The 27,744-nt window shown below is 31.3% G+C and overlaps 2 protein-coding genes across 3 annotated transcripts in view; both read left to right on the forward strand.

Annotated features, from left to right (window-relative positions):
* Nucleotides 1-2,228: 2,228 nt before the first annotated feature.
* LOC133187253 (CUB and sushi domain-containing protein 3-like) overlaps nt 2,229-27,744 on the forward strand; it is a 134,237-nt gene continuing 108,721 nt past the window's right edge. The window contains exons 1-5 of one of the 2 annotated variants that reach the window (XM_061322609.1): nt 2,229-2,537; nt 2,890-2,977; nt 3,211-3,381; nt 4,564-4,690; nt 4,976-5,683. In XM_061322609.1, coding sequence (XP_061178593.1) covers nt 2,241-2,537; nt 2,890-2,977; nt 3,211-3,381; nt 4,564-4,690; nt 4,976-5,177 — 885 coding nt within the window. In that variant the 5' untranslated portion in view covers nt 2,229-2,240 and the 3' untranslated portion in view covers nt 5,178-5,683. Of the gene's footprint in view, nt 2,538-2,889; nt 2,978-3,210; nt 3,382-4,563; nt 4,691-4,975; nt 5,684-27,744 lie in introns of those variants that run through there. The other variant, XM_061322610.1, reaches the window with a different exon arrangement.
* On the forward strand, nt 12,752-26,320 carry LOC133187251 (fasciclin-2-like). Its single transcript, XM_061322607.1, has 7 exons — nt 12,752-12,812; nt 18,563-18,731; nt 19,002-19,276; nt 19,948-20,097; nt 24,455-24,567; nt 25,635-25,797; nt 25,980-26,320. The coding sequence occupies exons 3-7, from the start codon at nt 19,141-19,143 to the stop codon at nt 26,228-26,230; spliced, it is 813 nt and encodes a 270-aa protein (XP_061178591.1). The 5' UTR covers nt 12,752-12,812; nt 18,563-18,731; nt 19,002-19,140; the 3' UTR covers nt 26,231-26,320.

Genomic DNA, 27,744 nt, shown 5'->3' on the forward strand with positions numbered 1-27,744 from the left:
CAAAGCGGATTATAAAACAGCGTAAACTGACCCAAACCAGGTTATACTCGAATAATTTGGCCAACAATTAGAGTCATTCCTTATAATTTAATTTTACAATCATTAAATAACTAAGGGTGTAAAATTTCGTTGCTTTTTATTAGTTCAAATTTGCCGCTCAATAATACAACCGTAGTAACGGAAGTAACGGAAGTGATGGGAAGCGAGGGGAGGTAAAAACTGATGCATAGGCCTAGCGGCAGCCTTGTTGTTTGTTTACATGGGGTAAGATCGAATTATTGTTAAGTTAAAGGTACATTTATTAAATCTGGAATTTTCCATGAATCCCGAGGACTGGAAATGAGTGGACTGTATGGATATAGATGATTCAGCTGGTTTTCAGGGGGGTGTGTCCCCATACCAAACCAGGTTATACAGAAATAATTTGTGTTCCTTTTTGGATATTAACCAATCAGAGGCTAGAATACAAACAAAATTAAATTATATTTGAGTAGCATCCCTTTACATTATCGAACCTAAGATATCTGCTTAACGGAGGAAATACGAAGTACTTACATACCCATTGGGATATAGTAAAAATTAAAAACTAGTAAGTTTTTGGGCGTAATTGTTAGAAGCAGCTGGTAATGGCACGACAATTTGTAAACATTGTTCGTTTTGTGTTACACCGCGTTTGAAAATTTGGGTCATATATTTTCAAACTAAGTTATATGTTGGGCAATCATTCGTTTTCATGTTAAATCTCATCACTAAAAGATAAATATTAAATGATAAGAAATAAATCTTATATTTTTTTTCTTTGATCAATGTATCAAAGAAACTTGGACGGAAAACTTTTTTCATCCGTCCAAGTTTCTTTGATATGTCGATCAAGATTCATTTCTTAATTGATTTGGGGGAAAAGTATAAATAGTAGTATAGTATTATATTCATTTACGTTGTCAGAATTCTATAATGTTATGATGATGAAATGCTTAGTGTTCTAGCAATGTCTTTGGATGTAAATCTGACATTTTTAGATATCATGTTGCACATTTCATCGATATTTTTTGGTGTCCCTACAAATTTCAATCGATCAGTTTGACTTTTATATTTTAACTCTTCTTTTTTACTTTTGAATTTCTGAATCAATCTGCGTTGAAGACTATTCTTTCAACATATAAAAATCATATCTTTAATATGAGTTCTTCGGCGATTTATGTAAAGAAGCACAGTTTTCACATACGCTCTGATTTTCATCTTCTTGGCAGAGATCATTTTGAACAGTTTTCAGCTCAGTGTAGTAACCATGCATACTTTAAAAGTAAATTTCTTTGCCAGGACAATAGGAAAAATCATGGGGTTTTCTGTGATTAGGAGCTCTTAAATTGAACATTTCAACTGTGAAAAAACAAAATTAAATAGATCTACATTTACAGTGATATAATGTTTGTTGCATAATTTATTGAACGACTCTCGTATGGTTTAATTAGCACTATAGAATCCAAATTTATTGTAACAACTAAAACATTAGAAAAAATTTTTAAATAGAGGTCAAAACAAAAATCTGCCCAAAAGGTCAGGATCGACCCTCTTTCGGAAAAGATAGAGGCAAAGGGAAAATCATAGAAAATGTAATGAACAGAATATTCAACGTTTTGTAGTTGGGTATGGAATTTATTTCACGAGTGGGACAGGATTTTTTTAAAAAAAAATTCACTCGTGCTTTGCACTCGTGAAAATATAAAAAAAAAATCCTGTCCAACTCGGAAATTAAATTCCATGTTCAACTACAAAACATTGGATATCCTATACATATATTTACAATATGACGTCAAACGAGCATGGCATCACCTAAATCATACTCTGAAGGTTGATTCTTTGTCTATCCGTGCTGCACTATATTCAAGAGAATTCTAAATAAATGTCACGTGCCAATATTTTCTATTTTATTCCTCATTCAAGTTCAGACAAGGTCACTTTATTTTGCAAAGTATCCTTCAAGAGAGGTGTTCTGTAACATGTAATATAAAATATTTATTAGAAAACATTTCAGAGTCCAATGTTCTTGGAATGGAAAGCATGAACATTTATTATTGAATATTTTAAGACTTGGATTTCTCCCTCATTTGGGTTCGAACTTTAATAATTAATAAGAAAAAAGGAAACGGTCATAGAATTTGATCGATTACAAAATAGTATTTTACTTGATCTAGAGGTACACAAATTTATAGGCTTTTATTTCTGCATCGACGTTCAAAATGATTAAAAGGAATTTCTTTGACATTCTTTGGTCTGTATTCCTTATTTTAATTTCCCCTGTTCTCTCATCAGGAGAAACCCAGAATTCCCGACTGACTGGATATGTCATCACGTCGCTCAGTCCTATTGGATTCCGTGGTTGTTCTAAGGAATGTAATTCTTACTCAGATTGTAAATCATTTAATTTCAACAGAGTCCATTTATTCTGTGAATTATCTTATAAATCACGTGTTGATGCTGAATCAAATTTAATCAATGATCAAGGATTCGTTTATGTGGACAAATCAGACCAACAGGTACACTTACAGTACATTACATTGTATTGGGTTTATTTACAACGAATTTCTTTGTAACGGGTATATTTACAGCAAATTACATTCTAACGGATTCATTTACAGAGAATGACGTTATCGCGGGTTCATTTACAGTAAATTACTTTGTATCGAGTCCATTTACAGTAAATTTTCTTGAAGTTGAAGCAGTTTGCTCTGATATTACATGACAGAGATATATAAACTGTTATTGTACAAACGATTTGCTCTTTTTCAATAAAAAAGTATATTTGTATACGGAGAGGTTGTTTTTGCAGAAACGTATTTGCCTTAAATATGAAATTTATTGAACTTTCATTACATTGAATAATAACAGGAAAACACATCGGCGTGCACGGGGAAAGGAAGGAGGTGTATTCCTTCTCACAGCAATCATCGCTCTTATGACATTTCATTTGTTAACAGTAAGACAACATAATTTCATTTCTGTACCAATCATTTTTATTTGTTTGTTTGAATGTTTGTCTGTGGTTTTTGTTTTGTTTTTATGTGCTTTTATACACATAAACGGAATTACAAATCTTAAATTAAATAGAAGAATGTTACTTCTTAAGAACGAATCCCCTCCCCCCCCAAAAAAAAATCCATCTCACTTATATACAATATCAGCATACAATGTAGTTCACTTTATTTATAGACTGTGAGAATATTGAAATAAATGGTACAACTGCTGGTGTGAATTCTACAACTGTTGGTTCGACAATAGCCCTGCAGGAAACAGGCAGTAATGAAAACAACACTGTCAACTTATCTTTTCTGACGTGTTCCCCAAATGGAATTTGGAAACAGGAAAATAAAATCTGTCACGGTAATATATCTCATTTATTACATTTTCAACCATAAAGTTCTGTAAATTATGCATGGAATAAAATTGATATTAAAACCATAAAGTTCTGTAAATTATGCATTGAATAAAATTGATATTTGAAAAAAATAAATGATATCTGGCAACACTCTAATTTCATGACTCTGAAATACTTTTTGCCAAAATGTCCAAATCCATGTTTGCGATTTCAATCTTAAATCGCTTAGCTTGATATTTCACAAGAGCTCAGATGTGAGCAAAGCATAAGCCAACGCATTATAAAGAAAACCATCCCGCCTCACCAAATTAACAAAAAAAAAAAAAAAAAAAAAAAAAAAAAAAACACAAATCCCCAATTTACTTTTCTGAAACTTCATTATTATACACCAATAATTCTTCCTCGACAATCTCGATACAGGACTCTGTGTTTTTGAACATGTGAGGAAAATTATGTCTAACATTTTTAGCCCAGTTTTTTAAAGCTAACGTTAACGCTACTAATTGGTTTAAACTTGTTTCTGTTTAAGTATTTACGACGAAATGTCTGTAAGAAATGGAAAAGGTTTTCAAGTTTGCCGTAGGAAAATATTTTTTTTTAAATTGTTGCACACAAATATAAGTGTAATTCAAAATATCTTCGGTATAAGTTTATCATATCATATCTAAAATAAAATTCTACTTTTTCAACAGAAAAATGTAGGGATTGTGCATTTTTATGAAGCGCATTAAGAAAAGTATAACAATTTACAATTTATGAAGATCAAGTTATTTATTCTGAAAAGATTTTTCTGGAAGATTCTTGTCTACGGATTTCTCCGTTTCCTCAATCATGACTAGGAGCACACAATGGGTGTGTCCTGTCGACAGGGTATACTTACTTTTCCGTGGCACCCGATCCCACCTCTGATGCTTTTAGAGGTCTATGTTTGCTCTGCTCCCAATTCATATTGTTTCAATGGAATTCTGAGCTTGATTGCTGTTCTTTAAACATCACGTTTATCAAGTTTGGTGGTTAGGTTACCATTAGCGTCTCTTTCTAGTAAAACAACCAAATATGAAACAGATGTGTCTGACTGTGGTATCTTTTATTTCAAATTCACTGGTATATGTCGAGTCGACAAATGAATGGAAGTACATAAGTTTCCAATCTTAGATAAAATTCAAGTTGTTTTGTTTCTTTTATAGTGTGTAACAGTACCTGTTTTTCGAGTTGTGGAACGATCATGTCACCCAATTATCCTGATGTATACTATAACTATGCTGATGTTACATGGAACATTTCGACAAGTCAAAACAAAAAGATTTACCTTAGGTAAATTAACATTTTAAACTTGTGATTGTGGTTGTAATTTGCCTTTTTCTAAGAATTCGTATTGTGCACACCTAAAATAGCTTCCATTTCCCCTTGTTTTGGGATATTCGTTCACAAAGAAAGTAGCTCGAAAATTAACAATTTTAAAAAGAATAGTCTTTTATAACGAGTGTTTAGTAATTGGTGAAAATTAGGAAGAATTGTTAAAAATTTGTGCAAATTGCTGAAATAAAAGAAATCGCCCATGAATAAAAACCATCTTAAGTTTATTTTATGTTTTCACAGGTTCATGGACTTGGTATTAGAAGGATCATATGACTTTGTAGAGATATTTGACGGACCTTCTAACTCATCCAATAGAATTCTCTATACAGACAAAAAACTGAGCTACATTGTGAGAAGCAGCAAGAATTTCATGACAGTTTGGTTTCACACAGATTTCTCCATTGTAAGAAAGGGGTTTAAAGCGATATATTGGAGTTTTTAAAATCAATTCCGAAAAGATACTCCTAAACGACACATCTGACTTAAAAAGCTTTTCCATAAAGCTTGGAGTGTTCATATTTTGGATTACTTTAATTTTTTAATTTTCAAAATTTTATAATTCATGGCGTAGGAGTATCGAGAGGGCAGGTATTGGAGAATCGTGACACTTATCTTTTAAAGGTCTGAATTAATTATGATATTTGTTATTTTGGTACCTTTTTTCCTGTATTTCGATTTTTATTGTCTGAGGATGATGACTTTTTAAGATTATTTCCACTATCGAATGTCACTATCATTTGTTACTTTTATCGTCCTGATACCCCTCTGTATTATGTATGAAGAGAATGTTACACAGTCAATAATAGGTGATGAATCGATACTCACTCACGTGACTGTGGATACCTGGGAGTCTATGAAGAAGTAGGAAAGGTCTAAACATTGGAAACTGACATTTTTTTCTAATGTTTTGAACATGCAATATTGCAGGATTTTCACTTTTTAGTTTCCATATCGTTTTTATTGTGGTTTAAGATTTATTCATAATATTTACGTTGCAGAAATGTCAAATATGATGAATAAAACGACATCCTTTAATTCAAATGCTTGTGTTTTTTCTTCCAGGCAACCTTAATTAAAACGGTGTTGTTTTACCTACAGAAAAGTAGAGGCTTTTGTTGTAAATATGTAAAAAGGAAAGAAATACACAGCAAGATTTTTTTCTTTCTTCTCAATTAACATTACTTTTGAGAATAAAATCTGAAGTAAGTTTAAAAATTTCATGGGAATATATATATAAAAAGAGATGAAAGCAACTAAACGCAAAAAAGGAACAATATGTGATAAGATCCCGTAATGCATTTGCCTCAGATGAAATATGGAGATAATGAATTCAAAAGTCCATCGAAACAATACAAATCGAGAGTAGAGCAAACAACGCACCTCTAAAAACATCAGATGTGGGTTCAAGTGCTATGGAGAAGTATAATTGAGAAGGTATGTGTAAAATCAGTGATTTTTACAAAGTGATTCTGTTGATGTCCAATCACAAGATACGAAAATTTCCGAGTTCCATTTTAATTGAAGAAGCAGTTGTGTATGATATCAAAAAGTTTATTTTTCAATATATAATGAAAAGGTTGTTATAAAGTGTAGAAAAGTCTTACGTTTTGATGTTAATGACTTTTGAAAACCTTTGTAATTTTAAATTTTCTAAAAGATCTTAGGATTTTTTTAGCAATTTGTTTTAAAATAGATGTTTAGAATCCATATCTTTTTTACTCCACTTCTAGAATATTTTGAGATCTTCCATCCGCTCCCCGGTTTTTTATACATCGCGAGGCTCGCGACGCATAAGCGGATGGAAGATCTAATTTTAATTAGATTGTAGCACAGTACGTCTGAAGTTTCTCCTTTACAACAGCTATTTCTTTAGAAGTAAAGATTTATGGTTTTTAGAGCATTTGCTGGACCCGGAATGTATCTGTTTGTAACGATTATATGATTTTAGGAATCCAGTATAGGTAGAGTAGATCAACCTCACCTTGGTTGATGTAATGTTATTAGTACTAAACACTGAATTGTGATTTTGAAGAAAGTGAACGGTGAGTATAAGTTGGATTTCCAGACGTAGAACTAAAACCAGGTTCTTCTAAAATACAGTTATAACAATGAGTCTTATAAACAAAGACGATAAAGTTACATGTCTTGTCTGATAAAACCTTAACATATTGTTCATGCAGTCTTTCTAATTCTTTTATCACCTCCAATTTAGTGAAAACGGAAGGGTAAATGGTTTATATATTGTCTTTGAACTTTCTAATACGATTCTTTAATATATTTCAAAAACATCTGATCCATTCTGACAAAATGTTAAAGTCTCTTCTTTCATGATTAACCAATAACCCATAATTAACTGACATAATCTTCGACAGATGTGGTTCTGTCGCCAATTGAAAGATCGGGGCTCCCTGTATTTTGGACCTTTTAAGATGATGGCTCTTATTTCTTCATTTTCAACTATATCCACAGCAGTGATGTCCAGAAGGACTGTAATCAACAGAAGAAGAGCAAGAACTCTTAAGAGGAATTTGTTTTAGATGTTCAATATCTATGCACTCTAAGGTTTGTTTATAATGGAAAAGTTTGGAATAAACAGTTAGGGAATATCTCTAGGAAATGCAGGGTGTACCTCAGCTTGAAATATAGTGGAATTCAAGACTGAACATCTTCATAATTAAGAATATTACTAATGTGCACAGCATCTATTCCTCTGTTGGCAAATTAAAGTTAAAGATTTAGAATTATGTTCCGACACACGTGGTGGCTTAAAGAGCCTGTGCTAGGCAACATCCATAATCAGAAACACTAGCTTGATTCTGCAATTGAAGAATCTAAGTATGGACTTGCTTTAGTCTCTTCAAATAGTCCATTATAAAATTTCAAGGGAACGGAGTACATGTAATTTTAGTGCGAATCTGATGAGATCCAACTGTTTATTGATGTAAGGCAAAAGTGAAACAAAAGAGACATTGTGTATATTTTGGTCTATCGTACAATCGATGTTCATAACAACGCTTACGTCTTTACTTCTATAGTGTTAATAATGTCCATCACACTCAAATTGGCACATTGTGGGCTTGAAAGATCCCTTATATTTTTTATGTAATCGTTGTAACTATACTGAAAGGCCATACCTAGTTTTCTAATTCAGTATTTTTCTCGTTGTTTACGGAATGGAGTACTCAAAGTGGGACTAAGTTGAATGATATTTTTCCTAAATTCCAACCCTCATTGAAAGAGGAAAAAGTGTTCAGACGAATTAAAATGTTAATAAAGATGTTGATTGCCCCCAATATGCTGATGATGTTAGAATATTACTACTGTACATACTACTGTACATAAATAAGGGAAGTTAATGATGGAAAAGCTGATGCCATCTCGTTTGGCATTTATCTTATAAAACACATATAATTCTAATTAATAAATATAGGATCTCCCATGATTTGTAGTTGGATATGATTTTTATCCAACGAGTTGTGTGTTTTTTTATCCCCGAGCCTTGGCGAGGGGATAAAAACACACAACGAATTGGATAAAAGTCATATCCATCTACAAATCATGGGAGATTCTTTTTATCCCATATTTAATACTTCACAACCAATGTTTTACACTGTTTTATATAGGACTCCACTTTATTTTACTTCATCACGCTAACGCAAAAACCATTGTGACGTCACAACTGCACTTAACTGTGGGATATGAAAAAAAAATATCCAATGAGTCATATCCACGGGATAAAGGGGTTAACATGGGATAAATATCAATAGCGAAAAAAATTCAATGTAAATTTAATGGACGACTTGTTATCTAGATCAAGAACTTTACATTCTTTACATCTGACTGCTTTACTGTCACGGGTATCTGCGTGGAATGGCGACCCATGTTCGTGCTGATTATCTTGCATTAACTTTGTTTACATTGTATTGCAGGTACGTGTATTTGTTGGTATAATGCACTGACATGCATGTGCAACTATTGAAAGTTTCTTTGGTATCTTACTCTAGCCTACATCCGTCTACTTCGGTGACCTTTGATTACACTGAACAGCGACTAAGTCAGCGGCTTTATATAGGGTCCTCAGATATAGCGACAGACCAATCGATTATGGCGAACAAATTCCTTTTACCAATCGCGTTCAGCTTAAATGTGTCAATGGTAGGGGTACCCGGTGCATGCAGTCACGAAATCAGATATTGAAAATATGTAACACCTATATTCAAACTCCCGGTGGACTCATAGTAAGAGCGAAAACAATTCAAATTATCATGTATAATTTTTCAAGTTTATTTTAACTTCATTTTGTGCGAGTTTGTTTGTATTTTGATCAGGAATACGGAGATTATTAAATTATAAGCACGGGATAGAAATTTGATAACGGCAACAAAGTGGCAGAATACAGAATCAGTGTTTTAAAATATCTTTCTTCTTTAAACCTCATATAGGCAATATTTTAATGCATATTTTGATTAAAGAAAAGTAAACAAGGGAATCATGGTACGCATTGATCTTCAAATCATGTGGAAAAGATAGAATTCTTGAAGAAAAATAAATCTTATCAAACTTTTTTAAACTCAAAGCGTACTATTTGACTGCTTCATTATTTTTTTAATCCTTGTGTTTAAAAGCAAAGTGATAGAAGAAAGTCGTAAGATGATAGCCATTATTGTATTTCACATCGATATTCAGAAAATTGTTAAGTTGTATAAAATGTAGATATCAAAATTACAAACATTTCAAACATTGAGGGAAATATGTTCAAATAATAGGACAGATAGGTGTAAAATACATAACTAAGTTGTGTATATTTCTCGGACAACTGTGTATAATGCATGGTAAGTAGCTGTACGCCCATAAACATTGTAATATGTAGTTCTTATCTAATGATAATAAGAGTTTTGTGCTTTGGACAAAAAATCTTCCTGCAGGGAATTTTTTTTTTATTTTTGTTTCGGATATGCTTGTAGTTCAAAAGTAATATTAATTAGTTTTAGTAAGTTATCATTATAAAGTTTTTATGATGTTTTTGATAAGAAACGAGAAATGTTTTAATGTAATATTTTTCTTTTAGAACATATAAGATAACTAATTTTTTGAAAAGTCAATTACATAAAAACGTGTGGCTTTTTAAAACACTTTATACAACAAATCCTCACGATATATTAAAAAGTAAGATTTTTGATACCATAGACAACTGTTTCTTTAATAAAAATGGAAGTCGGATATTTAAATGTAAAAATCACTCAGATTTCACACGTAAGTATTTTGAAGCTGACATTAATTGGATGCTTGAATTCCTCACTGACAACATTTATGTAGTCTTTGGAGGCCAGGTCTTCCAAATACCGTTTGAATTCCAATGTGCACTAATTATGCTTCTTTGTTAACCAACCTGTTTTATGGCCTTTTATGTTTTTATGCCTATGAAGCAGAATTTATAAAAAAAAAATTCTGCATGCTGTGACATTATGCTTGACATTCTGATATATCGACGACGTATTATCGATTACTTCCATTCATATGTCGACTCGATATATTCCAGTAAACTTGAAATAAAAGAAACCTTAGAGTCTGCCACATCTGCTTCGTATTTGGATGTTTTACTGACTATAGATGATAAGGGTTAACTAACATCTACATTGTATGACAAAGGAGATGACTTCAGATTTTCCATCGTCAAGTTGTCTTATTTGTAGTAATGTTCCGCTAACACCTTAATATGATGTTCACCGCTCCCAGCTTATTTGATACTCAAAACATGTATAATCTCTCATATTTTGGCTGAAGTGTTCCAAACCAATCGTAAGGCCTTTGTTTTAAATTTGACTACAGAATGATTCGTTTACCTGAGCAATACTAGTACATGGCGTTCACGGCTGGCCTGACCGCTCTACAGGGGATGGTTACTTCCCATCCCACATCTGGAATTTCCGGGGGTCCGTGCTTTATGCCCTGTTCTCAGATTTGTATTGTCTGTAGATTAATTTGAGATCCATTACTTTTTGTTATCTTCAACGTATTCATTAAAATGTTTTAGATAATGATAAATTCTCATATTTTGTTACTAAGAAGGTCCGAAAACTATTAAATTCTTTTTTGTTTTGTTTTTTGGTTTTGTTTAATCTTCATTTATTGGTTTGGTTCATTCTATATCCATTCAGCTCCATATTCAAGTGAATCATAATAAAAATGATCACTTATGTTTGTATAGGACTATTATCCTTTAAAAACGATACATCCATTTACATGATAACTTAATTATTCAGTAGATTAACATCTGGATTTTAATGCAAGTCGGAATAATTAACGATATGAAATCAAGTCAAAGCAATGAATATCTGTCATTCAATCTTTAAGAATTGAATTTCTTCAGCAATCAAATTGAAGATATCATTATTAATGAAATAGAAATCGATCAACCATTGGGATCGGCATGCTAAGATATAACTCATCCTAGAATAAAACTATACAAAGGAGCTTATTGTTTTCTTTCCTTTTTCACGCAAACAATATATAAATAAAAATAATAAAAATAGGGATTACTCTGAAATTGTATGTGCTGTGTTTCTTATTTTAATATTCCCCGCTCTCTCATCAGGAGAATCCCAGACTTCCCGACTAACCGGATATGTCATCAGGTCGCTCAGTCCTATTGGATTGTGTGGTTGTTCTTACGAGTGTTATTCCTACACAGGTTGTAAATCATTTAATTTCAACATAATCCATTTATTCTGTGAATTATTTTATAAATCATGCTGAATCAAATATAGTAAAGGATCAAGAATCCGTTTATTTAGGGTAATCCGATCAACAGGTACATTTACCTTTTTATTTTGGCAGTTGAAGAAAGCTGCTCTGATTCCCAAGAAGATTGAATATTCTTGATTAAATTTTACTTATTGTTCATAAACTAATGATAACTAAAACATTTCAGCAAAGGGACACGTCCTGATAAACTTGAAAAACTCTATTTAAATCTCAAATTGTTAAGACGAGTTTTCAATTCAAAAGTTAAGCATTTTAAAGAATGTTTTAATTTTTACATTGAAATAGACTATTATGTATCTTATGTGTACTATAAATGTGCAATCAATGTGCTTTCTGATTTAAAAACGATTAACTCGAACATTTTAAATATTCATAGGAAAACACGTCAGTTTGTATGGGTAGAGGAAATAGGTGCATTCCTTTTCACAACAATCACCGTTCCAATCACATTTAAATTGCTTCCAGGACGATAGAATATCATGAAAATGTTCATTTTTGGGGAACAAAAGAAAGGGTGTCATATAATGAATAATTTCATAGTAGTCAATATTCTGCTTTTTGATTATAGTTTGTGGAGACGTTGAAATATGTAATGCAGGTTTTGCATTAAATTCTACATTCGTTGGTTCGAAAATAGCCTTGCAGCAAGCAGATGGGGACAAAGACAACACAGTCACTTATTATACAGTTAAAGTATATCACTGAGGGAGTTAGCAAGTTAGCAATCTTGCTAACTCCCGCAATGATACACTTTTAACTGTTTTATTATACCGGTACAAACGTAAAATTTAGAGGATTCAGATAGCGTGATTTCATAGCAGGGATTAGCTCACTGAACTAACACACGGGGATTAGTCCATTCACATATCATTCCAATGTAAAAGTAAAATCTAGAGGGTTAAGCAAAAGGACACTATAAAATATTTAAAAAATCATAAAATATTGTTATATTACAAGCTATTATTTCACTACTTCTCTTTTAAGTTATAATTTATTTTTATCTTATCCTGTGTTAAAATTGTCTTGCAATATTTTTCATTGAATTCTCATTATCAAATAAACTTGTTCATAAATGTGAAAGGTGAATATAACGAACAGTGACTAATCTCACTAATCCTGTTGCCTGTTTAATATTGTTACCCGCTTTGAATTGCACTTTAATCCCAAACTCTTGAAGCACGCCAGCTCACTTATATAATAAAGCTTAAATTTGTTATGGTTATTTATATTCTCCCTTTTTCAACGATGGAGTGTTTACTTAGGTTGGCGATAGTTGCAACTTGTGTATTGCTCCAGTCTCCACATTTAACTTGTAAGTATGTAGTTTTTTGAATTCATCTGTGACATAAGAAATGGTATTGCAAGGAAGCAGGTGGACAATGCAAGAATACCCCAGAAGTTAGATTTACCTCGCTTGAAAGTAAACTGCTGTTACTTTAAAGGTATTAAATATATTGGTTGTATTTTTTTTTTGTAAAAGACTTTAGAATAATTGTTTAATTATATAAAATACTATATACATATGCATTGATAGTAATAATAATGATAGGATTCATGATTTCTATAGTCTCCAAATTGCACAAGTTTTGCTTATTTGAATTGATAAGACGAATAATTTATTATAGACTATTTTTACTCCATATATTTCAAGTATATATTTAAAATATATTTATATATACTTGAAACTACTCTTCAATTTCATTAAAAAGACTGAAAAAGACTGGTTTTACCAGATTCATTAAACAAAAACATTCATTATAAAAAGTATTGTAGTAAACCATTTTTAGCTCACCTGAGCCAAAAGCTTTAGTGAGCTTTTCTGATCAAAATATGTCTGTTGTCTGACGTCTTTCTTGTTGTTGTCCATCTTATCGTCGTAAACTTTTCACATTTCCGTGTTCTTTTCAAGAACCATAGGGTCAAGTTCAATCAAACTTGGCGCAGAGTATTTTTGGGTGAAAGGAATTCAAGTTTATTTTTTTCAATAAGGGCCGTTTTCTCTTTCAAATGGAGATAATAAAGAAATAGTAAAAAATTATTGGTCATTTTGAATTTCTGCCCAAGAAATTCTTCACTGAAAGAGGAAAGATAAAACTCATGTGAAAGCTTCATGACAAGGTGTAGTTTCAAATTTGTTCAAATCATGACCCTCGGGAAAGGGTGAGGCAACTATAGGCAATTAAAGTTTTACATAGGAATACATAGGAGAAATCTTTAAAAAAATCTTTCTTCAAGAACAGCAAAGCAATGATGAATCATATTTTATGTTAAGACATCCTCAAATAGTGTCGATTCAATTTTTTTTCTTCAAATTATGATCCCCTGGATAGGGTGGCGCCGCAATATACAAACTTTAAATCTTAAAAAGAACAGCTAAGGCATGTAATTATAGTCATATGATATGGAACGTCTTCAGTTACTGTAGATTTAAGTTGTTCAAATATGACCTGCGGGGGAGGGTGGAACCAAATTTGGCAATCAAATTTTAATTAAAGAATATATAGGGGAAAAATTGAAAATCTTCTTCTCGTAAAGAGCAAAGCATGAATAGTCAAATCAATATTGATCCTTAGGCAGTGTAGATTCAATTAAGTATGCTCAAACAATGACACGCGGGAGTAAAGTGGGGCCACATTGGGAGGTCAAAGTTTTACATGTGGACATGTAGGGGAAACAATCTTTCAAAGTCTTCTTCTTAACAACAGCAAAGCTATGATTACAAACAATAATAAGGTATTGTAGATTCAATTTTGTTCAAATCATGACCCCTGGGTTAGAGTTGAGCCACAATATGTGATCTAAGTTTTACAAAAGAATATAAAGGAAAAATAATTTACTGATGAAGAATGGAGGGGCAAAAGCTACTCAGGTGAGCGTTTTTGCCCAAGGGCATCTTGTTTTACTTTATTGCGCAGTTGTATACACAGATGTATTAATACGTGATTTTTTAAGTGCAGACATGCTTTTTATCTTTTCTTTCTCAGCATCGCCATAAAATGATATAAAATAAAAAGTTTATATTTAAAAATATCCCACGATCTGAATTATGTAACTCATGCGGTTTTTCAAAACGGTTCATTTATTAAGTACAAATTTATGCATTAATGCATTAATGCATGTCTCAAAGAGAATAAATTTATTAAAATTATACTGTTTTCTAGACACGCTTATAAAATAATGTAGAGAGCCCCATTCTCCGATACTGTAATCGGTGATAAAGTTCCCATTTCATTTCTTCAGCAACTGTTATTCACTTGATATTTCTTTTCAGATTTCAAACAATTTATTTTCATGTTTCGTTGCTTCATCTTTGCAAATAAAGGTATGCTGAAAGTCGGTAACAGCTGATTAGAGTTATTTATAAATATGAAAGACGCAACTAGATACTGCTTCTAAGCTTAGCGCACGATTACAAAACATTGCGTCGATAAAAAATTAAGATATACATCAAATCATTTTACTGTATGGAATTACAGAATGTTCGCAATCAGTCATATCTCCTTTTATAAATTACAAAACTAATGTGTTTATTTTTGCAATTCTCATTTTAACTTAGCAACCATTATTAATGAAAATGGTTAAAATAAGGAAAAATGATCGATCGCAAATATCCATACAACATTACAAACTGTGAACATAGGCTGGCGCTTAATCAGTCAGTTGGCTAGACGGAGTAAGTACTCCCCACCCCTGTAGATCTGTACATCACACCTACAACAAAACTTGAATCCTTTCGAAAAATGCAATTTTAAGCCACATTAAAAGTAATCAGTGCCTAAAAGTACATTTACGTATTGTAAATTTAATTAAAAAAAAAGAGAAGTGAAAAAAAAAACTATAATTAACAGACTTGGTTTTAGTTGAAAATGTGATGTTTTGCTAACTATTGATATTATTAAATTTTACTTCTGAATAGTCACAAGTTATTGATATGTTATATGGATCTATAGAAGAAAACTTTGAAATTAACAACTAATATTTCATTTGTAATTACATTTTGGTCATAAATAACAGAACTTGAGTGTAAATAGTGTCACGCAAGGGTAATGAATTTTAAATTTCTTTACACAACACAAAAAATAAGGGTTAGCAAAACATATTAAGGTATGACACTCGTCGGCTTTTTAAAAACGTTCAGGCGGAACATCTAACTTCAGAACTATTTATTACAATTCGTTTATTTTCTAAATATTTGAATCAAACAATGCAATTTTTACAATAACTTTAAAAACTAACATTACTCACAAAATCATAAAGAAACAAGATTTATGGAGAACTTTTTCCTGTGGTGGAAGGATATTTAATAGAAAATTTTTCAAATCTACACATTTCTTGGAACTTCAGCACTAAATATTTCTACTCTGAGATTTTTTTCCGTTTTTATATGCTTGGATTATTAATTTTAAGTTTTAAATAATATTTTTAGAACATTCACTCAACAGAATTGCCAAGAATGTAGATATATTGAAGAAGTCAAGATAAAATTACATTGATTTTTCCCTAAAAATTGCATATTTTGTCCATATATCTCAAACTTTACTCCACTGGCCCCAACTATTTCTTTCCTCATTTTAATATGCGCGATACTTTCAACCGATCATCCCTTGGTCATAAAAAGTTTGATACAAGAAAATATCTTATTGCCTATTTAGATTTTTAGAACCCTAAATATGAAACTTTTTAATTGCAAAAAGGTCACACAATAATCTATGTGCATTTTAAAATTTGCCAGATTTGTTCAATGATAAATATTATTCAAACTATTTTACGTAAAATAAGATTATATTTATTGGCATGAATACATCCGTTTAAATATGATAAGGGTTAAATTGAATAACCTAAGAGTTACAATTTAAGTGCAAAAAGGTCAAGTTAATTTTACCTTTGCTCAGTAAGATGCACACTGACCCAAAATTTTCTTTGCGGTTTTGTGTAATGCTAAATGAGAAATTATTTAAAATATACTTTTCAAAAAATCCTTGATATACCTAAGTCACGAGTGACATACCTTAAACGTAGTATAGATTAAAAGATTAAACATACATAGTAAATCATGGGGAAAACATGAAAAATATTTTAAATAATTTCATTTAAAGAAAGGAGATGGGGGTAAAATATATTCATTACAATTTGTTAAATATGAAATGTTTGTGTACTCATGATTACTTTTAATTTTTAATTACTCATGATTACTCATTATAACGTTCAGTTTGACCATGTTGAGGTTTTTTAAAAAATGTTTCAGTCAGAATGATAAAATTTGTTTTAATTTTATAAACTTTTTCATTATTTATCTTAAAAACATTAATGAAAAGAACACTACTTGTAGTTGATGAGAGAATAAAAATAGCTAAGATTAAAACATGTTTTTTGCCATGCAGAGGGACTTTCCTTTAACTTTAGTTAAGTTCTGTCTAAGACAGAAAGCAAGGCGGAAAAAAATCTACAATGATTTTTCAGGAGAGAGAGAAACTTTGCAAAAAGTTCGATTTGTGTTAAAGTCAGGTATTCTCTAAGGATATTATATGTTGAAAAGATATAATTTCTTTCCTGTGATGTTTAAGAAGCGTGTAAAATTTAATTCTATGTGTCAAGATTTTGGTTTTGTTGGGAGAGAAAAAAACTTCATTAAATTGTCTTAAGAGGGCTGGGTGGTCGTGACCATTTTTAGACTATATTGATCTCATTTAGAAGAAGAGCTCCATATAAAGATATACAAAAATGATCAAATTTTAAAACTAAAATGTATGATTTTTTTCTTTGCCAAATGATAGTTGACAGCTTAAGATATCATATCTAAAAAAAAATAAGTTATATCTGATGGTTAATTTGTTGACCTCCCAGCCTCCTTAAGTTACTTCAGTTAGTGATAATACGCTCTAACACTTTAACATTTTCTAACTTACAACTTGTAATCAAACAATACTTTAATACTTATATATTATACAAACAAAAATTGTTGTAAACTTGCAGATACTACTAAGATATCTATTAACACTGTTATTCAAAGTTAAGCACACCCTAGGCACATGGTTTTGCGGTTGTGTAAATATTCGTCCCTCTTTTACCACAGAAAACTGATATACGATATTTCTACACAAATATACTACATTTAGATAGACAATTTGGTAGATCAGTTTTTATTTTATTCAGCAGTGCTGCTTTGGTTGATTAAAAAATCTTACGTAAAATTTTATCAAAATGTTCAGATCGTTTTATTATCACTAACGAACATAAGAGATAAGTCCTTCGGATGAGACCGCATAAACCGAGGTTCCATGTCACAGTAGGTGCTGTCACGAAATAGACCCCTCACTGCTCAATGGCCGTAAGTAAGGAGTATAAGTCTAAATTTGCAGCCCTTCACCGGCAAGTGGTGGCGTATCCATAGGAGTGAAAATTCTTTAGAGGGGTGTTAACCAACCAACCAACAAACAAACACGATGACACCACATAAAACAGAAATTTAAAATGATACAGAGAATATATACTAGCTGAATGATGAATCCTTAAAAAGTTAACCTTACAAACATTTTTTTAAATCAGACTTTTTCCGTAAGAGAAAACTGATACTCCTACACTTTTGAAGTGATTACAAGAAAATAATAAATATTCAAACAAATTGAGCTTAAGTTTTAACATAGGCTTTATTTGGATAGGGATTAAATAGGCTTAGTCTGCTGTCCAACCCCATTAAGAGAGGCAGCAACCAGTCGACATTGGATACCTACTCGTCCTAGGCATCTGATCCCACCTCTTGTGTTTCATTTGATCCTTGTTTTAGTCCTGCTTTATTATTTACAATATTAAGATCACTGTTCGTTATCTTTACCAATTTTCATTAAGATCAGAGAACTACTTTTGTGAGTAAACGATTTGAAACTTTGCGTCCTATATCATAAAACCTGTTTGAATCAAGTTCAGCCCCTTATAACATTTATTTAATATGAAAAAAATTCCTTGTTGATAGAAGTTGGTAACAATTTAATAGCTGTTTGAACAATGTCCATACATACACTACACAACATACTTTTGTATCGAATTGTGTTTTGTTTATTTCAGTGGGACAAGGTGGAGGGTTAATAGAAATAACGTCAGGAAACCTGCTTGTAATAACTGGAAAAGCCAGTGCGAGGATTCAATGTTTAGCAAGAGGAGACGGAAGGGAAGAAGTAAATTTAAAGTGGTATGGTCCCGATGGACATTACATAGGTTCAAACTTCCTAAACAGGTGTGTCTGAATAAATATTTAAATTTTCTAATTTCGGCAGTTATATGACTGAATATACAATGTTATTTTTTGTTCTTAATTACATCAATAAGATCTTATCAATTGTATATTTTTGTTAATAAAGTTAACAAAGTTTAAGGATTTTTTCAGTTTGATTTTAGATTCAAGAAGTGTATTTTTAACATTTAAGCTTTTGATTTAACAAACGTATATAATATTAAAATGTAATGTTTAGAGTATATCAACTTAATTTTTTGTCTTTATTTACAGAGTATTTACTCAAAGTCTTGCAAAAAGCTCTCTGTCACTTATTTTCAAAAGTACCTTAGAGCAGGATTCTGGAGAGTATACTTGCAGTGGAACAATAGATGAAAAACTAAAGAGTGCAAAAATTTCAGTCCATATCGATATGCCCCTTGAAATTACAGAAGAAATGGCACCTAGGTCGCAAACACTTAAAGTGGACACCCCAGGTTTGATTAAGTGCACTGCCCCTGAGGGATATAGAATACTCTGGATAAGGGATGGCAATTCAATAAGTCAAGGTAACTGTTTAAATAGACAATGTTTTTTCCATAGATACTAATAATTTAATCCTAACTGTGAAACAATGCATGTTTTAAATAGCAAGTTTTGAAATGAAATTTTTATAGTGTTTACAAAATAATTTAAAAAAAAAAATTAAAAGGCTAATATAGTTTCAATTATATATAATTTGTTCCAGTGTTTCTGTCGAAGGTGAAGGACGCATGGCATGGATTTGATTTGATAGGATTTCTTCAGTACATTATATGTAAAATTTGTGTGTATGGAAGTTTCGTCTTATTAATATATTTTATTTTCTTTAAATCTGTTTATCTTAGCAGTCATATATTTTACTTATTTACATAAAATCAAAATCCATAAATAATCTTTAAGTAATAAAATCCTTCTCTTCTTAAGTTTTGACTTAACAGAAGACTTCGTCAAAACAACTTTAAGAGTTTCTTGGTGAAAACATGTTTCTTTTATTAATGACAACACTTGTTTTTTAGAGAAGTCTATGAGTTAGAGTTAAAATTATGAAAAAAAGAAGAGTTAATTTTAATTGTTAGCTTTTTTGTGCATCAACAACACAATTTGACAAAATGATTTCCTGATATTAACTCATTTAATAAAAATCAAATGACAAAAGTTTTCGATAAAAAGAATTTATAATGTTATTTCATAATCTTAGAACATCCACGATATTCTCAAGTGACAGATGGACTTGAAGTCAGCAAAGTAAACCGCAGTTTGGATGAGGGGACTTTTTATTGCACGGTGTTTGGAACTGGAGTTGCTTCATCTAAAAGAACAGTTATTCACATAAAAGTAAGAGTGATAGGTAGGTATAAAGTAGGTAAAGGAAGATAAAGAAGAAAAAATATTAACGTTTCATCACTTATGCACAAGACCTGCAACTGATTATCATGCTGGATTTCGACTGGTACTTTTTACTATAGTACTTCATAAGTTTTTTGTTAGTTGTACTATTTATCTTTATTGTGCACCCTGACACATTAAAATGGAATAATTGTCAGTAATAATCAAGCACCTCCCTTTCACATTTTAGATCACCTGAGTCACTCGGTATTATTATCTGTTTTCGTCTATCGTCGTTTGCCGTTCATTGAATATGATATATATATATATATATATATATATATATATATATATATATATATATATATATATATATATATATATATATATATATATATATATATATATATATATATATATATATATATATATATATATATATATATATATATTTTTAGGGTCTTTTCTGGAACCACTGAACTAATTTCAACCAATTTTGGCATATCGGGTTTATGTGTTTTTACCTCCCTGGGGTCTGAGAGCTAGGGCTAAGACCATCAACATTAATTCAATCTGTACAAAATTTCTTCACTCATGACATCAAGCTGTCAATCTGTTGGCATGATTGTAATAAGCATTGACTCCTCTGCCAAAATTGTGAAATTCATGGCCCCAGGGTTATTGGGTGTGGAATTAGAGTGATGTTCTATTGATCATACTGTGAAAATGCATGAATTCTTTTTTATCATCCTTTGTATGTTGTGGAATCAATATTGTTCCTGGGGGACCAATGTTCGTGGATTTCATCGGTCACCCTTACCCACGACTTTACATTCCAACGAACAATTATTCTGTTAAAATCTTTATTTATTCATATTTTTTAATGGTCACATAGACTTTAGAAAAATAGATAAATAAAATTAAGAATCTTTAATATATAATACAAAAAGTAAATTAATAGTTTTTAGTTGTCACATAGACTTTAAAACAGATAAATAAAAATGAGAAAAGTTCCTTTTTTACATAAAATGTTATTCAAAGGGCAAGGGAGACCAAAATAAGAGAGAATGTGGGAGGTTAAAGAAATATTTTGTAGCACTATTGTTAGGATTATTTTTGGTGATAGTGTCTAACACTTCAAGAACTAGTAAGGAAATAAACCTATGTTCTTATTTGCTGAATACAAGATTAATTGTTTTATTCATCCCCGAACTGAAATGTTCGGGAAAAATATTCAGAATCAATAATATTTAAGCAGATGATAATGGTGAATTTTTTAAATGCTTTTTTATGAAAATTAAAAAGAAATATCACTTAATATATACAGTTTGTTTGTAATCTGGAAATCAAATTGGAACTGGACTGACCGTTTCCTTCTATGAAATATGGATATAACGAACAGTATTCAAGCTCCAAATCCATCAAAACAATATTAATTGGGAGCCGAGCAAACATGGACCTCCAAATACATCAGAGGTGGGAATAGGTGGCACAGAGGAGTCAGCATCCCCTGCCAATCGGTCACACCCGCGCCGTATGCTCCTTGTCATGATCGGGAAATAACGGACAAATCCGTCGACAATTCAGTGTGTAAATAATGGCCTAACAATTGATATGAAAAACGTTAGTAAGCATATGACTTAATGATAAATTGTATTTACTGACAAGGTCATTTATCGACCATAGAACTTACGAAATGTTGATTTCAAACGAGACTGTTGATGCTCTTGTTTCATCAACTTGTTTGTCAATAACTTACCTCTTTTGAGAAAGTGTTTTTGCGTATCGAATCAACTGAGAGATATACACCCCATATGCAGGTGATGAGGATTGCTGCACAAGTAAGGGAAGTTGACTCACTGTCGACATATGAATGGAAATAACTATTGTTAATTGATAATACGTCGTCGATATGTCTAAATGTCGAGTTGAAGGCCACAGCAAGAGATTTCTTTCTCTCATGTATAAGATTTTGAATAAATTCTGCTTTATATGAATACAAATATAGGTCTGCTAACAATGGGGCGCAATAAGTTCCCATGGGACTTCCAACAGATTGTTGGAAGACCTGGACAATCAGAATTTTTTTAACAAAATAATTTTGCAAATAAGTGACCAATGAAAAGGTAAGTAAATGTACAAGGTCCATTTTTAATGAAATAACAGTTGTCAATGATGTCAAAATTTATCGTGGGGAATGGTTGTATATAGAATAAAGTTTTTGTGTTACTGATTTTGGGTAAAAAAATTATTTCAAATTGACCAAAAGTTCTTTGGAATTTTTAAGTATCCATATTTGATTTACGCTACTTCTCGAATATATTGTTGCACAGTATTTCTGAAGTTTCTCCTTCACTGCTGTTGATATTTGATGAGGAGTAAAGAAAGAGGCTTGGAAGAACATTAACTGGAACCCTCTATGTATCTTTGTTTGTAAGGATTTTTATGACGTTCAAATCCAATATAGATATGGAAAATCAAATTCAATTTAGTTGTTGGGAATATTAAAAATATAAAAACTGACATATTTTGAAGAATTTTCTCCTTAGAAAAGGAGCTATGGGTATAGGTTGGATTTCCACTTGTAGAATTCAATCCCAGTTCTTAAATAAAATTAAATGAGCTTCACAAACAAAAATAATGTTGTTACCTGCTTTGTCAGCTGGGACCAGTACATACTGATCGTGTCGTCTATCTTATTCTTTTTTCACTTCTGAATTTTTGAACACAGAAGGATAGACGCTCTTTATTTTGCCCATAAACTGCTTAATGCGAGATTTAACAAACATCTGATGCATTAAATGTATTCTGACAAAGTGTCAAGATCTTGTTTTTCATATCTTGCCCATCGCCTGGCGTATTCTTCCCCAGAATTCATAATATTTATGAAATTATGATTCCAGTTAAAATATTGCGGTTACCCGAGATTCTTAATTTTTTTTCAATATAGTCGTTTATCTTTAGGAATTTACCCATAAAATACGCTTTACAAATATTTCGCATCTTTCTAATTTCCTTAAATATGGTAAATATAAAGCGTACCATTTTGTGATGAAATGGATTATTTTAAGAAACTCAAGCTTTATAATTTATTTGCCAATAGCCTTAGTCTAAAATGCATCTTAATTTTTTTTTCAAATAAATAGATATATTTACAGAAAGACGTGCCTTATTTGATTGTCGGCAACAACATTGGAACTCTTACATTGCGCATTTGGTTCCAGTCTTTGGCAACTTTTTCAACTCTTCAAAGTCTTTTTTTTAATTTAAGTATTTTGGATTTCTAACTTTTCGGCATGAACATCTCTGAAGAGACATAATTTGTTGAAATGCATCAAAATTGGTACCATATATGATTTCCATTATACAAGAAACAAAGTATGCATTATTTTTCAATGAATTTAATTATATTTCCGAGCTATACTTATACAAATAATAGTCAATGGAAAAGATATATTATCTGTGAAAGACAATTATGAAATATAGACAAATTAAAATTGCTTCAAGAAGCATATATAGCATGTTCAATGACAAATTTCTGCCAATTTAAGACATTAAACTTTTATTTTTCATTTTTGTTTTACCGAACTTAAAGCTTTTAAATTCCCAAGTAATAATAATTATGTTTTCATCTCTTTACAACTTAGAGGAAAATATAGCTCGTTATGACCCCCCCCCCCCAACAATAAAGTTTGAAATTTTTGAAAATAAAATTTTTTAGTAACTATCACCGCCACAATACCACAACGTGATTATCACCATAATGAATAAAATACGGAGATAACAAGTCATCAAGTCCAAAAGTCCATAGAAACGATGGTGCAAACACGGACCTCTAAAGCGTCAGAGGTGGGATCAGGTGCCATGGAGGAGTAAGCATCCCCTGTCGACCGGTCACGCCCGCCGTGTGCTCTCTGTCATGATCGGGCAAACGGAAAAATCCTTTGACTATTCAGTGTGTAAATAATTGTCTAACAATTGGTATGAAAAACGTCAGTCAGCATTTGGCTCAATGATAGATTCTACTTGCTGACTAGGTCAGTGTATCGACCATAGAACTTGCGAAATGATGACTTTAAACAAGACTGTTGAATGTGATTTTTACGATAGCGACTTGAATTACCATTTTTAGTTTCTGTTATATATGTTTATGTTTATGCATGACAAAAAATTCACCATTGTGTAGATTGTATCTTATCTAAATGACTATATCCTTAGAAATCAAACGTGAAAGTTCCTATAAGCCATTCATATTGCTATTCAGAGGAGTAATATTCCTTACACAATCGCTTTGGGAAAATAACACTTACTGAAATGCTGTGAAGTATGATTTGTGTCAACAGAATAAATAAAAAAATAGAAATTAATGATTTTGATAGGTCCTCCAAACATAATAACTCCTCCAAGTGCAGGACAGATTGTGGAGGGAAATGACTACCGTTTCGTGTGCAAGGCTTCAGGAGAGCCCTCTCCACAGTATCAATGGTTTAAGGTGATTATTGCTCATATTCTTATTGGCATATAAAAGGCAAAAAAATACTAAATAAATTGTTACGGGTACCTCTACCTACCTACGAGTTGTCATAAACATTGAAATTCAATAACATTTACCATTTGGTAAATCTAAATTGACCATAAATTCGCATTCATCAAATATTACGTCAAATATGTGTTCATGTACTTTTAAATTACTCGTCAGAGTATTAACATTCTTCAGTAAAGAGTAAGAGCCACTTAGGGCCTTTTTTGGCCCTGTGAATTTCTGAAAATTCAAAACTGTAAGCTTTAGTCAAAAAGGCAATAAATAATACTTGAGCACTTGGTAAATGAATATCTACTGAAAATGACGTAATTTTCTTTCTAGTCGATGCATTATGACGTCATGAATTGCGTCATTAATCACATACCCTGAATATTTCTTCAAAAATTGCCAAAATATGATGCCATTTTTCAATATTTCGTATACAGCACAACCTCCGATCCAAAATGTGTGAAAATGTTATAAAAGAACTGTTAAAGAAAATTATAAAACATATTTTAATTTTTGGATCGAGGGGTGTGCTCCTATTTTAATTCTTTGCTGAAGGTTCTCAAAAACACCTGTTTTCTGCAAAATTCAATAACATTGCAATTTCACATAACCTGTTTTTCAATATATGGACTCTTCAAAGGAAATTATGTATATAAACTGAAAGCACTAAGTCTCTACTTTATATTAATTTTGAAAATGGTACACGGGGTATAAGTCATTAAATTGGTATATCTACAGGGCCATTTTATGCATAAAGTGAACCTAGCTCTTTAGCTGACACAATTCTTGACTGCCTTCTTTTTGTTTGTATTGTCAGATTAGTTATTCGTCATAAAAGCACGGGTGTTTTGTTTTTCTTGAACCTCGGGATTTTTTCAATCATTACAATAATTATTCACACAATTTTTTTTTGTGCTAAATTGTAGAAACTGCACATAGTGAATGTATAGTGAAACGGTAAAATTCCAATTTGCTATTACATGCACTTTACATTAAATATTAAAGGTCATAAATTATGATATTTTTAGGATGAGAGTAGTAATGAACTAGTGGGAGAAAGGTTTGAGGTTGACAATCAGACAGGAGTATTGATCATTAAACAATCGAAGAAGTATGACGAAGGGTTGTACAGATGTGAGGCCAGGAATGAAGCTGGCGTGGACAATGCAACAGCACTACTCATTGTCAAAAGTAAGTCAAAACTTAACAATGCAGAAAATGATAAGCGTGAAAATGAAAATGGATTATATTTGGAAGTCTCAATATCAACCTCTTATAGAAGCGGGATAAAAGATGACGTAGTTTAACATTTTCAAGATTTCTTGTCGATTAAAATTGAGGTGCACCTGACCATATCCTTTCCACAGGTCTAGATCTTGACTATGATTATGGGAAAAACCTGACGTCAAATACATCTAGCTGTCAACAGGTGCTTGATGACCTATGTTCTCCAACATTACTCAGCCAGTCTGTGAAAAGAAGCTTGGACATGTTAAAGAAGGATTTATTGCGACTGGAGATAAAGAAGACTGAGGCCGAGATAAAAGTTCTTGAAGTACAGAAACTAAAATTTCAGGAGGAAATTGAATTGTTAAGGCTTCAAAAAGAAAAGTTGCGGGGATAAATGAATAAATAATAAATTCTCGTATGTGTTTCTTTGTGGTTCGACCATATGACTCTACAAGTGTACCATCTTTACATTCTTTGCGTATATGTAAAACTTGTTAATAAATGAAATTTTAATAAAAGGTCTACTGCATGAAATTTAAACTCAAAGAAGATCCGATAAATGTATGCATATACCTTTATTATAACACTTCTTTCCAAGCCCTGTCTTCTCGTTCGACCTGCCGCGTCAAATCTAAGACGTTAAAATAGGTAGTGACTGCTCCTTTGCCAAGCGCCCGTTACTAGAAGTGAGAGTCACGGGTTTTTCGGATGAGTCCTTAAAATCCGAAGCCCCATGTCACGGTAGGCGTTTACACGATAAAGAATCCTCACTGCTCAATGGCCCTGAGTGCCGAGTTTAGGTCTAAATATGTAGCCTTTCACCTGCAATATAAGTCCTAGGCCAAGAAATAAGTAGATATTTAATCTGGACATTTGCGTTTGACCCGTATCTGTCAGAAGCAGTTGTAAATATTAGGTTTTAGTAACAGGAACTGGTTTTGCTCCTCACTATGGCATGTCAAACGCTGCAATATTCGATCTTTTCCATTTGCATTGTATAACTTTCCATTTGTATTGTATTATGATAATGTTTATTTGTATTCTATAATTTTCCATTTTTATTCTATACTTTCTCATTTGTATTGCATAATTTTCCATTTGTATTGTATAATTTTTCATTTGTATTGTATAAATTTTCATTTGTATTATATAATTTTTATTTGTATCGTATAATTTTCCATTTGTATTGTATAATTTTTCATTTCTATTCTATAATTTTTCGGTTGTATTGTATGATTTTTATTTGAATTGTAAAATTTTTCATTTGTATTGTATAATTTTTCATTTGTATTCTATAAATTTCCATTTGTATTTTTTTTTTTTTTTTTTTTTTTTTTATAAATTTCCATTTATATTGTATAATTTTACAATAAAATGGAAAAGCATACAATACAAATTGAAAATTATACAATACAAATGGAAAATTATGCAATACAAATTAAAATTATACAATACAAATAAAAAATTATACAACACAAATAAAAAAAAAATATACAATACAAATGAAGAATTATTAAATACAAATACAAAATTTACAGTACAAGTGAAAAAAATATAGAATGCAAATAAAATTTTTACAATGCAAATGAAAAATTATAGAATGCAAATGGAAAATTTTACAATACAAATGGAAAAGTATACAATACAAATGAAAAATATACAATACAAATGGGAAAGATCAAATATTGCAACGTTTAACATGCCATACCTCACATCGTTTAATTACTAGGATAGTATAGCACTCATTTTTATGCCATGCAAATGAAATAAATATCAACAGCATAAATACATGTTAATAAACTTTAAATATGGGAAAAACACTGGCATAAACGCATTAAGGTAATTACCACTAAATACACGAAAAGAATGCATGAAATATGAAGATAACGAACAGTATTCAATCTCGAT

The sequence above is a fragment of the Saccostrea echinata genome, unplaced genomic scaffold (genome assembly GCF_033153115.1).
Source record: "Saccostrea echinata isolate AGI-Se365-2 ecotype Australia unplaced genomic scaffold, CSIRO_AGI_Sech_v1 ptg000014l, whole genome shotgun sequence".
NCBI classification, from domain to species: Eukaryota; Metazoa; Mollusca; class Bivalvia; order Ostreida; family Ostreidae; genus Saccostrea; species Saccostrea echinata.

Coding starts and splice junctions, on each gene's coding strand:
- LOC133187251 (XM_061322607.1), top strand. CDS start 19,141: ATGCCCCTTGAAATTACAGAAGAAATGGCACCTAGGTCGCAAACACTT. Junction 19,277..19,947: donor TGGCAATTCAATAAGTCAAG/GTAACTGTTTAA, acceptor TCATAATCTTAG/AACATCCACGATATTCTCAA. Junction 24,568..25,634: donor CACAGTATCAATGGTTTAAG/GTGATTATTGCT, acceptor TGATATTTTTAG/GATGAGAGTAGTAATGAACT.